Source organism: Ambystoma mexicanum, chromosome 12 (assembly GCF_040938575.1).
Source record: "Ambystoma mexicanum isolate Mex_15411 chromosome 12, UKY_AmexF1_1, whole genome shotgun sequence".
NCBI classification, from domain to species: Eukaryota; Metazoa; Chordata; class Amphibia; order Caudata; family Ambystomatidae; genus Ambystoma; species Ambystoma mexicanum.
The window spans coordinates 462589631-462606032 of record NC_090936.1 but is presented as its reverse complement, the minus strand read 5'-3'; the positions used below and the strand labels follow the sequence as shown (position 1 = coordinate 462606032).

Genomic DNA, 16402 nt, shown 5'->3' with positions numbered 1-16402 from the left:
CATTTTCAGCAAAGACAAAAGTTACTCCACTGACCACCGGCTCTTTACCTTTGCTTTATTTCCAAACTCTGTTCTTTTAATGTATCTGCCCACCTCACGTTAAGGACATTCCCTAACTTCCCATTAAGGCACCCCTTAGAAATAGTTTATACCAACACAATATAAAGAGATCTCAAGTGAACCCTAGCCGCGTTATTTCCGGGGCTGTCGGGTTTCTTGCCTCACTTTCCTCCAGTGCCTTGGCACTGCCACTCCGTCCCTGTCTCTGGACTTCCGTGTACTTCCCCTCCTCCTGCCTGCTTTTTCCTGCCCATCCCCCTCCTTCGCCATGTCCTTCCTCCACCCTCTTCCCGGTAGGCGCTCCCCCGCCTTCTTGCCCTCCATTTCCCGCTCCTCCTCCCACCCCCTCCCCTGCCTGCGTCCATTTCCCAGTTCCGGCCTCTGCCTGTGTAACCCGAGCCCTGGCTTCCTGGTGGCAGCGGCAGCAGCGGCAGCCCGGCCCCTTTAAAAGGCTGAGCCCAATGCTGGGAATCGGCGTCAGCCTGAGACTCTGCCTCGTCCATGGGCCAGGCCCACTGGTGCTGCCTGTGTCAGAGCTGCCTTTCAGTTTCTCTCTTCCAGGAAGGAAAACAAAAAAAACACACACACACACATTACCACACACGCAGACTGCGCAGTAGAGCTAACACCCGCGGCCCCCCCTCCTCCCTGTAGGGTGCGCGCTTCCTCTCCACCAAGGAGGGGGTGTCTGGTCGGCTGGGGGTCATGGATGCCACCAGGACAACTTCTGATGTCACTGACTGCATCCCCCTAACTTATGGAGCTTGAATGGAAGACAAAGTGGAGGAAACCCGGAGAACTTCCTGATTTCAACGGGAGACATGTCTGAGACTGCCGCGAGCCAGTTTTGCATTAAGGTAACATCTTCCCTCCTTGTACATCCAATTCATCTTCGTACAGAAAAGCGGTGCCAGCGTAGGGGGAAGTTTGCAGTTTGTGACCTGTGTGTGGCATCCCGTATTGGCTATGTTGGCTGTAGGAGGAGGGGGTTTGGGAGCTGCTGCTGGAAGCCTGAAAGGGGGGCGATTGGGGATGGGGTGGTGGGGGGGGGGAGCTTCAGCTTTCTCCTGTCCGAGTTTCCATGCCCCATGCAGCAGAAAACGTCATATTCTGTTTTAAGGGTCTCGTTAAAATAGGTGTATTCACTTATTCCCTTAAAAAAGAATGTGCACGCTATCTTAATTTTCTGGAGGGTGGGGGGAAACACTACTTACCAAAGTACGCCAACTTCTGAATTTTAAGTTGGTGACTTCAGTTTTATTAGGGTAGACTGAACTTTTCAACAAGTCACCCCTGACCAGCTTTCCTAATGGGCTGTGCACGCTCCCCCTTTCGTGTTTTCTTTAGATTCTCTCTAGAGGCGCACATTTTGCTAATGTTACGGAGGGGCGAGAGTGCGCGGTGTCGTGTGTATATGGAAATCTAATGCGAAGTTGTCTTTTAGGAATGTATTTTGAGTAGCAGGCTGCCAGGCCAGCACTACAGCCCGAAGAGTGGCACTTCCTCTACAGGAAGTGCGGTGGCCCTGGCAGAAGGGCTTTGTTTACCAACACTGGTGAGGGGGGGTGGGGGCGCTGTGCACAGGTCTAGACAAGGCTTGGCATCAGAATGCTGGCAGACCCGATCAATGCAATCGTATGTTTTACACCAACGCAACAGAAGTGTCCGCTTTTCCACCTGATAGCGCTGCATGCAGTCTCAAGCTTCTTCGGGCCACTCTGTCATGGAGGTGGGGCAGGCGACCATGTGTCATGCATGCCACCTTTAGACGGCTCCTTTTTTTTTTTTTTTTTTTTCTAGTACTAGACGCAAGAATCTTGGCGTTCAGGAGTTAGCCGACGTGATCTTCACGTTGTAATGATGGGTATTCAGTGTGTGATTTGGTGCACAGCCCATGCACATATATGACCTGCCACCCTAATATGACCTCTCAGCTGTACCAGCGCGCCACCAATGAGCACACACGCTCGGCCGCATTCTGGCAGTTCTGTGCGCGGACTCCGCCGACCCATGGATGCAGGTTCGTGCATCCATCAGCGTTCTGCAATATTCCCTCTGCTGCTTGGCGCGTGCATGCACTGCCGTGTCCAGAGGAAAATAATGTTGATAACTTTAAGAAGCTTCGAGTCCTCTGAGGATTTGAGGCTTCTTAAAGTTATCGCGATTATTTTCCACAGCACGCAGGCGAGGGTGTCTGGTCTGGAGGGCAACTTTGGGAACAGGAAACGAGTCTTGCGTGCCCAGCCTCCCGAACACTGTGTGATTCTGCACAAGGCACATTATCTCCCAGCCTACGGTGGTTGCCTTATGATTATTTGGCAGCTTCAAACAGGACGACCCCCGAGCAAGTGTTGTTTCTGTACAGCCTGGACGCGCATGTTGACGAGTCCGTTCGGGGAAAGGCGGAACTCGGCTGCCGGTGGAGCCCGATGTGTTCCGGGGGATGTAGCGCGGCCGCTCCCGTGCCCTCTCGCCAAGGCCCGGAGCTAATGGCTGGGGCGCACCTTCCTCAGGCGTGGGCCTGCTCGGATTCCGGACTTTCCAGACCACGTGCTCTCTCAGGAGGAAGTGGCGAGCTGCACACAGGAGTGGCTGGGAGTGAAAGTACACATGTACTTTGAACAATTGCCATAAGACGCGGAGGAGCATAATGCAATTGGCCCACACATGAAATTATTTCGCAGGGACAGTGGGCTTGATTTGCAGAATTTCTAGCCTGGCGCAAAGTGACTTTGTACTGATGCAACGCCACTTTGCACTGCCAACAAATCATTTACGGAACAGTGTATTTTTGCACTGCACAAATACACTTTGCACCGTTCTGTAAATCCCTTTGCACTATTTGCACTGCGCTAAATGGGCCCAATTCACGTGCAGAGTGATTTTTTTTTCAGTGCAAAGTGTTTGTTGGCAGTGCAAAACCACTTTGCACTATGCTAAACATTCTGTACATCAGTAACTTATGGAAAATAACAGGCCGTTACTTTACCACAGTGAATCATGGTTTCAGACTACCACTACCAGGTATGTGCTTTGGGCACATCTGGGCCAGGAAGAGGGATGCCGCCTTTTGACGCACTTTTCTCCTGAAAACATATTTTGTTCCCAGGTCCCTGTGAGTGGGACCTGTCACACTTATAGTCCCCGATTGGTGAAAATGGGAGCTGTCATCATTCTGTCTTGCGCCGTATATCATGTGTTGAGGACAGTCCTCTGCCTGACCCGTGCCACCACACCTGTGTGGGTCTACGGCCGCTCAGGTTCCCCCAAAAGTACTCCTAACTGCATCCAACGTTGCAACCGTTTTTTTCAGTTTCCTCCTGGCTATGTCTATTGCTTTGTTGGAGAGGGAGATTAAATATTAGGGCACCTGGCAAAACCCTGAAAAACCCAGGTAGGTATATTAGAGTAAACAAAAACAAATTTTCAGGGTGAGAGGTCACACCACTCCAGCATTCTGAACATATATCACAGTCACTGGAAATACATTTTTTTCACATCAATGTGTTTTTAATAACATCTGGATAAAACGGATAGGGATAGAGCACCCAGGAGTGTTTGAGAACACAATACAAATAAGTATGATCCAGTGGACAGAACTGGATCTCAGTGCAATAAACAGCAACAGCAAAATGTTACTCTTGTTCGATTATAACACTTGTGCGGTCACAGGAACGAACATAAACTCAATTTCATGAACATGTATACAGTAAATCACAAAGAAAAACAACAATGCTAGGATTGTGCACTGTTCGGGGGGTGTTTAACGTCGACACAACAGTGTTTCGGCCTAAAGGAGCTGTGAAATGCAGCTTGGTGGACACTATTATCAACTTTGAAAATATTCCTTACCGTTTGAGGTACGCACTTGTTTCCCTTACGGCGCATTCAATGCCGTCTAGACATCTATACTTATGATGGATTTTCTCGCTTACCCTTGCACTGGATAAGTCTTTGATAGAGATCCCGGGACTACCATTGGTTCCATCACACGTTCTGATGAAGGCCTGTCCACCAAGCTGCATTTCACAGCTCCTTTAGGCCGAAACACTGTTGTGTTGATGTTAAACACCACCTGAACAGTGCACAGTCCTAGCATTGTTGTTTTTCTTTGTGATTTACTGTATACATGTTCATGAAATTGAGTTTATGTTCGTTCCTGTGACCGCACAAGTGTTATAATCGAACAAGAGTAACATTTTGCTGTTGCTGTTTATTGCACTGAGATCCAGTTATGTCCACTGGATCATACTTATTTGTATTGTGTTCTCAAACACTCCTGGGTGCTCTGTCCCTATCAGTTTTATCCAGATGTTATTAAAACACATTGATGTGAAAAAAATGTATTTCCAGTGACTGTTATATATGTTCAGAATGCTGGAGTGGTGTGACCTCTCACCCTGAAAATTTGTTTTTGTTTACTTTGTTGGAGAGGGTCCCCTGCCATTGCCTTCGGGGTATTATCTCGGACATAAACATCTCTGTGCCTCTACAGCAGTGTAAAATGCCTTTTAGCGATGTGCAGATATCGCGAACCTTCTTTCTTCCCAGCTTAATCCAATCATTTCCCCCTAAGTGTATAACTAAGTATTCTGGGGAGTCCATCAAACCGGCATGCAGTGATTATATCGAATAGGAAATAACGAATGCAGTTTTTCCAGAAAAAATACTGAATGATAAGTAAATAGGGGGTGGGGGTAAGGGATTAAAAATGTGGGGGTTGGTCCGGGTTGGGGTTGGAAGCATGGGAAACAGGGAGTTTGGGGGTGGGACCTCCACCCCCAATACAATGTGGTATATATATTTTTTCCAGTAAAATTGCATTAGTTATTTCTCAATTCGTGATAATCACATGTAACCCCTGAAACCTAAATCAGCTAATTTATCCCCACCAGGCAGTGATTGTCTTTTTAAAATACAGCCCCCGTTGTGTGTCCTCAAGCCATCTTCCTGTTCGTGACACAAAAGAGTGCCCAGCCAACCAGGCGGCCCCAAAGGGCTGCCGCTGCCACCTGTGAAGAAAATATGCTGTATTTAGATCAGGTCTTGCCTTATGTATCTATTATGATATGATAGGTTATTTATAACGCGCTTAATACACAGAGGTTTCTAAGCGTGGACCCGGGGATCGAACCCGTGTTGCTCCGTTTCGTCTTGCTTCTAAGGCGAGCACGTTGCACCAGAGCTATCCTCCCGAGACATCCGGATGACCAGCCCCCACTTCTTTCAATTTCTTTGGACTAAATCCCCCCCCTCCATGCAGATGTTGCCGCCCCTATGCAGAAGGAATGGGTGCCATACTCTGATGTGGCCCACCTTGCAAGCGAGATGGACCGCTTCATTACAGACAGAAATTGAAACCGGCTCAGGGCTCTCCCATCTCTGTGGACCATGAGCTGTCTGCCCCCTAATGGGCAGACGCTGAGGAACTTCCTTGTGATGCAAACGGGGCAATTATTGTTATCATTTAAGCAACGATAATCCTACCTTTCCCCTGTTGGTCTGTTTTTGCTTCCCTAAGCCATGCAGACGTCCCCTATGGCTAAACCATCCTCAGCTGTTGTGCTGCTTCTGGCTAAAAGCACGCTAACTCTAAATGCCCCAAAGTAGGTCAACACAAAAGCTGCTTGGAATAGCTTTGTTTCATAAGTACCGTTGCATATCACTTATAATGTCCCTGGCAGAAACCTGAGATTTCTGAAATTCAAAGGGAGTCCTAAATCACCTTGACACCTTCAAACCTGGCCCACCCATTCAATGCGTCTTTCAGGAATGCACTGTGTGTTGGGTCCATGCCCCCCGTTAATTTCACAAAATAGGCTACTGCTGAAAGGTGCGATGCCGCCTAAGATTTCTTTTTTGATCTGCTTAAAGGCCCATTCCAAAAATGACATCCTTTTCCTTTATCTCTCTGGTGTTTTCCACCTTTGTTATTTCCTTGAATGGAATGATGCATGTACTGTATTGTGTTGCTGTTCTTGAAGCCAAGGCGTTGTTTGCCAGCTCCATTAATAGACTTCTGTGCACTTCAGGTTGTTTCTCCATAGGACCACCATGGGTGGTGGCGCTCAAACCTGATGTGTGTTCTGTTGGTCGGTGGTTCTTTCCTGTTTTGCCCTCGCCGTTGGCATGCTTACTAATCACTTGTCATTTGCCAAAATCCCCCAAGCCTCTTCTGGCACAGGTGTCATCTGCTGGTCTGCGTAGGCTCTGAGACACCTCCTACTGTAAACGAGACGGGGCATCAGCGATGTCATTGTCCTTGCCAGCAACATGCTTTGCTTTTACTTCACTATTGTACTTTAGTGCCCTTTTTGCCATTGCCCTCAGCACCTCCAAAACCATTCCACATGATGTGGATCTATTTATTACCCGAACCAGCACCATATTGTCTGACCACACTGCCAGCTCTTTGTTTTTTGGCCGATAGGCATATGGCAATCCAGACGGGAAAGATTTCCAGTGACGTGAAGTTCCTGGTCCAACCGTGGTGCTGCCAAGCCTGAGGCCAAGGACCCGCGTACGATTCTCAGCCCCAAAATTGACCCAAATCCTGTACGGCTACATCAGTAGACAATATTCCGTTGTCTTCTTGATTTAAAGGCGTATGTCCTATAACTGAACCATTGCCATGCCCTAAGAATTCTCCCCACACTGCCAGGCCTTTCTTAACATTCCCCCCCAGCCTTTTATGACAATGCTCCTTTGTCACCTCTCTTGTTTAAGTCGATGCTTCTTGAAAATGTGTTCCCTTGTGGTACGACCCTGGCTGCAAAATGTACCCTGCCTGCCAGCGACTGCCAACCTTTTACCGCTGCTCTCTCCTTTTTTGTTAATGTGGCGATTGTTGCCAGTAGGCCTTCTACCTTTTCTTCAGGGATGCAGCATTCGCCTTTTATTGAGTCCATTTCTATCCCTAGGTATGAAATTATGTGTGAAGGACCTGCTGGTTTCTCATGTGCCAGTGGAATCCCCCATTCTTCAGCTATGTCTTTAAATCCCTCCAGTGCTTTTTTGCATATGTCCAATCCCTCTGGGCCTGTGAGCAAGAAATCATCCAGGTAATGGAATGGACTGCCACTAGATTGGGCATGGGTTTTCGAAAGGCACATTGAGGAAAACGGCCCTGTTCAATTGATTCTAGTGGCAGTTTTTTTATTCCAGTAACATAAAATACTAATAATACCCCCGCACAGATGGCAGAGTTTTTTGAGGGGTATTGAAATTGGATGAAGTTATTTACTTGAAGTATCGAACGATGGTGGTTGAGCCGAGTGGGTTGGGTTGATGGTGAGTTTGGTTTTATGTGACCTTGGTTTACTTCTCACAGCCCAAGAATGATTGCTTTAGGTTATATCAGTATAATTGCATCTTTGGTTTTGATCCTAGCAGCACCATAGTTGGCATTTGGTACTGCATGAACAATGCTGGTGTTGCAGAAGAATTTCCTGCATTGTGTTTTGCAGAAGTATGTTTTGGTTAGATTATTTCATATTGTTAATTGCACATGGGGTGACCAGACATCCCCCCCCGGAAATGGGCCCTCAGCCCACCCTTGCCTCCACCCCCCCCCCCGATCCCTAGAGTTTTTTTTTTTAATTTTAAAACCCCATTCCAGTTTTGCATAGAGGGAGGTAGACAAGTGGCAGAATCCCAATTCTCGTTGCAGGGCGATGACTATTGGCATCGCCATGCACAATGCTTGTCTACCATAAGTTAAAAGCCAAACATTATGACGCAGTCATTTTACAAGAATTGGCTGTGCTACAGAGGCTGCTTGGCAAATGGTTTCATAGCTAGGCCTCCAATAGCAATCGGAGCAAAAGGTCCTTGTTTTTCAACATGCTTACGGTCACTGCTAAATCAGTTTTGATCCAGGGGAATATCTTGAACTCCACTCCATACTCCCATTTTCACACTATTGAAGCGTAGTCACAGTAGCCACTTTCAAATAGTAGTTTGCTTCTATGTTGGTTGCCTGCAGGGGTGTTGCTAGGTCTGGAAAATACCCACGGCTAGGCTAATGTCGGAACTGTCAGGACTGGGGGATAGCTAGCCTTTTGGTTGTAGCTCTCCTGAGATTTTATCCGGGCTACAACCAAAAGACCAGGGGCTATAGCCCCCTTAGCCCCCCCACCCCCAGCAACGCCTCTGGTTGCCTGTGCCAGTTTTTTATTTTGAAAACCTGCTTACTTGTGTATAGGCGCGTTATAAATGCCATGTCATATCATATCATAGCCTATTGCAGCAGGATAGCACGATTTGCAGTTACATGGATTCGGTTTGATATTGGAGAATAAACCCTCAGTGCAGGGTCCCCGAAAGAATGGGTTGGGCTGAATGTTGTAATAGAACTGCTTGGGTTAGTTCGTAGATTGGTTGGTGTAGCAGCTGGCAACACCCAACAAGGCCGAGATATTTCTGGGGTTCCTTGTGTTCCCATGCAAACTGGATGTGGCCTGCTCATCCTGCTCTGCTGCTTCTTCCGTTTGGTGTGGCGGTCATGACAATTTGCATACTGATGGCTCTGTGCGTAATGACAGGCGAGCTTCAAAGCAATGAAATTGAGTGTTTCCTGTGGTTAAGTAGCATTGACTGATTTCCATCGATTACATTTTCTGATCTGTAGTGGGCTGGAATCGCCTATATTGCGGTGAAAAAGGATGGTTGTGTTTTAAGTGGTAGAACACCAGGGGCTGGGTTTTCAAGATGGCGGCTTTGTGTCTGTGTTGTTGAGCCGGTGTTGCTGGTAGTTGCTCATGGTTTGGCTTCATTTTGACAGTTTCAAGTCATGGCTAAACGATACTGGTATTCTGTTTGGCTGCATTAAGGTTGCTTGCCTTGAACGTTTCATGAGTATGTTTTGTGGTTTGTTGATTTACACAGCTGCCCGAAATGTGGGTTCCTGCTTTGCACTGGGTATTATGCAGATGATCATTTATTCGCAGTTCATTGAGTGGTGGGATGTTATTTTGGGTCTACATGTTGGCATTGTTGTCCCGGGATAATCGGTATTGTGAAGATGTAAACCAATGGTGTTATGTTTGGGAGTGCTGGTTGTCAACTGGCTGTGCCATCAGTAACACTGTAATTTGGTGCGAGTCTTGTTGGTCTTTTGGCTGCATACTAAGCTTCGCAAAACTCATGTAACTGCTGCGCCCTGTTACCCCAGGGTATTCTGTCGCATTACAAATAATAAAACAAACAAACGTATGTGTCTGAACAGCTAGGAAACCGGAGGTAATGTCTGGGTGACATTACATTTGTTGATTTCAGGTAGTTGCCCCTCGCCCGGTTTCTATGAAGTGGATTTGGTGTCTGTAATGCCACTGGAACATTGTTTGAGGCTAGTGCTGTTTGAGAGTGACATATCCTGGTCTAAATGCCCCTTGGCACTATGTCGGTGTGATTAATGTGTGTTAAGTATTATTTTCTACAATGTTTAGTTGTGCACAGTATGTAGCAGATGGGCTGTTTTGGATGTAGTGCGGTTGAGGTGCATGTTGATCCCTGTGTGGTCTGTCATGGCATGCTTGCTCTAAAGGAGTCCAGTGTTTCAGGCAGGTGGCTATGCTACCTATATTTGTGCCTTGCTGAATTTTGAGTCTGTGAATATTGGCAAATATAATGCAACATGAAGTGTGGTGTGACCTCCACTACAATTTTTTTACACTTGGGGTTATCTGTCAGGATCACACCTTCCTTATACGCTGTCTGAGGATTTGGGTTAATTGTGTGTTTGAGGTTAGACCTGCTGGGTTAGGACCTAGTTGTTTCCTGCGTAGTGCTGTCTTCATGGGAGAGTTCTGTTGGTCAAGCGTTGGAGTTCAGTTTCTGCTGTCTTGTGTTGATAGTGTAATTTGTTTGTGCGTTAAATTATAATGCAAGGTTTGTACTAGTTAGCTCTTGCATGGGGGCATACTGTCACCAGTAACGTCATTAGGTTTGTATTGATTGCATGCAAAGTGATAGCTGTATTTTTAGTTTGGGCTATTAGGTGTTGCAAGCGACTATTGCATTAGAGTACAGATAAGGAGAAAGTGCATATGAGGAGGGGCCCATAGGATGTAGAATTTGTTTGGTTATTTGGCCACTCATTGACTGCCTGTGGCAAGGTGAATCTCTGGCCATTCTCACCCAGGTCCTGCCTCTCTCCTCATGGGAACTCTTTGAGCTCGCTTTATTCAAGCCTTACCATCAAACTTTGCACTTGAAGTGTCTGCCAGTGTTTTTCAAAGTGGTTTTCTCATAGTTAATGTCTTAATTGGGGTTGTAAACCCACTATTGGTGTAATAAAATGTCTTAACCAGGTCTGCCTTCAGCCACTCGATTTTATAAGCACTAAACGTGTACTTCACTGAAGTCCTGTTAAAAACAAGCATTGGCAAAGCCTACAGATTTGGCTTGTGTATATGTATTAGGCATTTGCCAGGCACTGCTTTTAGATGCTCAGGTAATTGCACCATTTTGCACCTGCTTCCATGAATGGCCAGTTAATACCACTACAGCTGTGCCTGGCAAGTACTTTCTCATGCCTACGCAAAAGCCCAAACGGTTGCCACTGCCAATGCTTGTTAGTGTGGCTAGTTGTTTCTGTTGTTTGAAGTGTATGTTATAAATGTTTTCAGGTTAGCTTCGCTTGCAAGGGTGTACTATTTTTACTATGCTATGTGGTTTGTTTGTGGTCGAATAGTCATTGGTAGTTTACTTAATGTTGCGTAGTTATGTTTCCTGTGTTGCATGTTTTCGATGCAGTTTGGAATGTTAAGTAGTACCGTGATGGATTTGTTGGAAATATATATTGATCATTTGCATTGCAAGCTTGTTGTTTCCTTCAGGTCTTCGTCGTATTGGATGAGTTTTTTGCAGAGACATTACATTGAACATGCAGGGGAATCCCCTGCAACCCATGATATATACATTTTTAACAAGGGGAGTAGGGGACATCACCGCAACCCGTCACCATATATGTCGCCAGCGACTTTCCCCGGCGACGTTCTGTATGGGGACATTATTACCTGATACCACTGTGTCTCGAGTGAGTTGAAGGAATGCATTTGGGCAGTTGCCGAGTGAGCTGCTAGAGTGATATCTCCATTGCATCTGTACAGTATATTGAGGAAAAAAGCCTGAGACGACAACAAGCAGCAGATCTCTTGAAAATACTGTTGTGGTTTGTGCACACAGCCGCGCCAGCTTGAGCAGAGCGTAGTTGTTGGGGGCTTGAAGGATGAGTTTCAGATGTCTGATATGCAGGAGCTTGAAAGTTGATCGCAGTGAAAGTGCTGCCATTGATGGTAGCCATCAAAAACCAAGGCTTCTGCCAGCCACATCAACACATATGTCTAAACCCTTGAAAAAACAGATGCATTCTGCTAAACACGTGCTGGCCTTATGGAGATGCATTCAGTGGGGCCAAATCATAAAGATCTGTGGGCATAGAGGTGCCATGGCACTTTGCCCTCACACATTTGAGTACACAGATCTCGCATAAGTCCTTGTTTCACGTAGTCGGTCTTGAGAGGGAAAGTGGCGGAGTCAGGCATAAGAGACCCTCTTCAACCATCTACATGGATATTTAGGTGCCTAGTGTGCTCCCAACCTTTAAATTTACTTTGGCTTACTGACCCCACAGAGGCGGGCGGGCGGGCAGGTGGCAGGCACAAACCTCACCTCTATCCATAAAGATCTGTGAGGTAATTTGCAGTGATGGACCCTAAAGTTCCTGTTGCTTCAGATGCATTTTTGAAAAATATTTTCACCTCCATGTAGGAGTTAGAAATACACCCCAAAAAATCAAAACACCCATGGAAAGTGTGAGCGTTTCTATTTTGAACGGATCGATGCTTCATGGTATCTTTCTTTTTTACTTGTATTTTAAGTGTACGTGGTTTTTACAAATTAAAATCTTTTACACTACAAAAAGAATGCATGGTACAATACATGATAAAATCACTTTCATAACATTTTACAGAAATAGAAGAAATGTTAAGTTAGTTAATTATTTAAACACTTCATTGCAATCTTCCAGATATAATAAGAAGCCGTTGTCATAATGAAAGATTTTGCCACAAAAATACTAGAACAAAATGTATTCGTTTGTATATATATATCCCGTCTTATACTGATTGGCTAGTGTAGGACAAGTCGTTAATATATGTCGAGGAGGTTCCATAGATCCATTACAGAGGTGACAAATTCTGGAGTCATGAGGTACACCTTTCCAAGCACCCGAATGGGAAAGAGTAGGAAGCGTATTAAAACGTAATTTCATGATTTACCTCCTAAATTCTACATCACTGATCTTACAAATATAATCACACGGGTTTAGGACATTAAAACCTTGGGTGTCGTATACATTATACTTCATTTGTGTACTCGACCTCTCCAAATTGGTCGCGGATCCCACTCTAGAGTTTTTGCTTTTAGCTTAATCATATATGTGCTAGCATTATCCAACAAATCTAAATTATAGCCAATTGCTCTGTGGGAGTCCTCACATGATACCTTAAATTCAAGATATGCCCAATTATTCTTTATTTATGTCAAAATCATGGCCTGTAAAGCCAAACAAAGAACCATCAACATTCTTAGCCTCAGTAATTTTCCTATACAGTTTTCAATGTGCACTGTGTCAACATAATTCCCAACATAAGGCTTCCATCAGGACTGATTTTAGGGCGGGTCAGTATAGGATGCCATAATCTACCCTCAACAGTGTTTAACCGCTACACATATATGTTGGGGATGTTCGAAGCTTATTTTTCATTTACTGGAAACACACTTTGTTTGTAGTCAATCGCAAACGCAAGTTTCACTGTGCATGCTTCACAGCATTGCACCAAATATGAAGTCTGCTTATGGCAACATGCACCATTGCACAAAAAGCACAGGTAAATATTTTGTCACCATTCCCCTTGGGGCAAGTGCATTTCTCTTGGGTCGAGTATGTAAACTAAAGAACTCGCTCTACAGTTATAGTGGGATTTTTTAACAATTTGCAAGGCCTGTACTTTTAGGCAGAGAAAGCTTCCTATGCATTGTCTAATTGTCACTGTGGTATCATCATACATTTGTGTTACAGAATCTAACAAAAGGGGGTCAAGAGCCCACCTCGTCAGCTTTAACAATAAACGGGAGTGCACAACACAATCAAAAGCACCAGCAAAGTCAACAAAACATAAATATAATTTGGTACCAGGTTGGCAATAAGTAGCAGAGATGATATAATGCAACATCCAGATGTTACACGTAGTGCCCATACCCAGTCGAAATCCTGCCTGCTGACCCTTAAGGAGATTATTCTTAATTGCCCAGTTGTTTATTTCTTTCAATAAAAGACTCAAAAATATCTTACACTAAGTATGAATCATGGCAAGTAAGTGATACCCTAACTCCTTTCTTAAACACAGGGATCAGGGTCGATTTCCTCCAACTATGAGGAATACAGCTCTCCTGGATGACTTTCACTTATAAGTTGCATAATAGAATTGCCCAAAATAAGGGGGCCCTTTTTATAACTGCATTAGCAATATCATCTGGACCTGGGGCACGCGAGGGATAAAAACGATTGATCATCTCCAGAACATATTCCACTGCAAAACCAAAACGGGTCCTATTCACCTCACTTGTATTCACTAGTTCAGAAGCATTCAATTAACTTTCAGTATGATAAATCGTGTTTATGTGCGCTACCCAAGTCGATTCCGAAACAGGATTGAGTTCACACTTTTCAGTCAAGTGCTTGTGATATAAGTACCATTTTGCTATTGTTAGCACGCAATGCACCAAATATCATCTGCCAACGTGCAATATGCATACTGTATTAATGCGCCTTGATCCAGTTTATATACTTCCCGCAAGCCTTAGAATTATGGTCTGCACACCACCTTCAGAAGGACCATGACCGCATTTAATTAGTTTAATTTTCACATTTAGCCACTTTTTCCCCCGGCTATTGCAGCATATTAGCAGAATGGTGTTTAGTGATTAAAAATAGTTTGCTTATCAGGAAGCATGGATGAAAATATATTTTCAAGTTCTCCCAAGATATTGGAAACATTACAAGAAAACACCAAGCTGCCATGTTCACCAGCTGTTAGTTAATTTAAAGTTTTCCAGTTTAATTTAATTCCATGTGAATCTGTTACCTTGCCTGTTAATCAAGGTGGTACCAGGCATTTTGTCACAGGAAGAGTTGTTATCTATACCCATGGTGAACTTCAAGCGGGCATGATCACTATGTCAGGTCAGAATTGTTTCAAAATGTATCGGTCATTTCATGATCTTTAAAGACATATACATATCATCAATCCCTAAACTAACTTTACCATCAGTCCATGTGTCAATAGTGGTTGTAGGTGGCATTTGTTTAGGGTTAAGATAAAATAAATAATATGCTGTCAGAAAAGCAATCCATCTACGACCATTGAGTGTCTGCTGTGGAACTAGACATCAATGACTATTGTACTTTTAGTTGCCAAAGCTTATAGTGCTTCACTTGTCCTCTCAAGTGGCAACTCACAAAATCATCCCATCCAAACCGAGACAATGAGCATTAAAATCACCTACTAATATATACTGAGATTAGGACTTAGTCCACTTCGCAAGAATGTCAGTCAATACATTTTGAAACAGCAATTGTAAAATGCCACCAACCCTCCCACCCCCGGCGATTCATATACCTCAATTATAAGAAAAATAGGAAGGGGTGATCTAATAGCATGCTTGCAGACTACATTATAGCCATCAATCATAAATGAGTCACATAGCCAAGTCTCCTGTAACATGAAAATGTCAAAAATTTGGCGTGATGGAATACCTTCAGGTTGGATAAAAAGGATTGATAGCCCCTGGTGTTCCAAGAAAGAAGGTTCCAATGAATGGAAACGTGATTGTGTCAATATTGTTTTCCCCCCAGGGCCGCAGACAACCCTGACCAGTCCTCTGGAAGATCACTATCGGAGACCCTGTTTTTTCAGTTCACTCTTTTTATAATATGTTCAAAAGCATTCTTTATCATCTTTAATTTACTGTTAGCTTTTCCTGATATATTAATCATTATTGCTCTGGTGATGAAAGGCTTTCCTGAATATAGTTATTTCAAAACTGATTTAAAGACGGCTTTTAAAAGAAAAGGAGCAATGTGTTCCACAGTAACTGGTGAGATAAATTGCACAATTGCCCAATTACTTGAGCTATGCAAAATCGGGTAACTCAACTGATTGAATGACGCTCGATCGAATGATACCAATTTGGGAAATAGTCTGCAGTAACTGTAGGACTCGCAAACTGTTCAATAAAGGACTATCCAATGCTGCAAATATCTCCAGGATTTTAATTGGTTTGCCACACGCTGCAGATGGTGTCAAGATTTCCGTCGTCCTTCTTATTTCTTTCCCATCAATGGCCTCTCTCATAGACGGAGCAACATTGACATCATTATCCTCCAAATCAGGGGATTTCCTTTCCCTATTAATGGGATTAGAGTCCCTATTATCTCGCTCTATATTAGTGGCCCCATTAGCTAGGTCAAGTTCCACATGTGATTGAAGATCACGATCAATGTCCTCCCAAGCAGGAGGAGTTAAACTCGTATTCTTCCTTGATCCAGCACATAGCCACGTATCCAAAGGGCCTTTGGAGTTCTTATTCAGTTGAGGGTTGGAATGTACTTTTCCCTTCAATCGACACTTGCTTTTTTGTGCGTGATTAGGTGTCACAGAAACGTGCAAATCATCTACGTTCCTCGGATGGACCAGCGCACCAGCATTCTTTCTGCGTTGTATCTGTACAACATTAGTACAAAGCCGCGTGTTGGATGAGTTATTCTTTATATTCCTGATTTTGTTACCTTTTCTCCATTCCCTTTTATGTCTGCCATGGGTTTCAGTTGTAAGGGAGTCATGCGTAGCTTCTGTCACAACCACTTCTATAAGTGAGGGGCTAGGATCAACAGAATCCGTTACCCCTCCCTGGGCTGGGGCAGATTGCATAGATTCATATATTACCATAGCTATGTACTCTGAAGCTCCTGAGATATCCAGCGGTTCAGTGTCGGCCAAATGTGACCGGTTCATAGTGTCTTCATAGATGCAATCATCAGTCATAATGAACAAATAGGAAGTTTCAACTGAACACTTGCCATATTATATCCACAATTATTGCAACAATAAAACCAAGTTCTTTTTGTTCTTTAGCAATAGATCTGCACAATACAAAAATAGCTTTAATAGTTGATGTCATGGGGTCCTCAGTCATTGCCATAACATTGGGTTCAGTGCTAGAATTGGACACATTGTATGAGTTATTAAGATCAGGAATTATTATCCATCAGTGGCAA

General features: G+C 44.4%; 1 protein-coding gene across 2 annotated transcripts in view; it reads left to right on the top strand.

Moving 5' to 3' along the window:
- Positions 1 to 500: 500 nt before the first annotated feature.
- The window catches only part of ETV6 (ETS variant transcription factor 6), a 255051-nt gene continuing 239149 nt past the window's right edge, over positions 501 to 16402 (top strand). For both annotated transcript variants that reach the window (XM_069628721.1, XM_069628720.1), the window contains exon 1: positions 501 to 917. In XM_069628721.1, coding sequence (XP_069484822.1) covers positions 882 to 917 — 36 coding nt within the window. In that variant the 5' untranslated portion in view covers positions 501 to 881. The remainder of the gene's footprint in view (positions 918 to 16402) is intronic.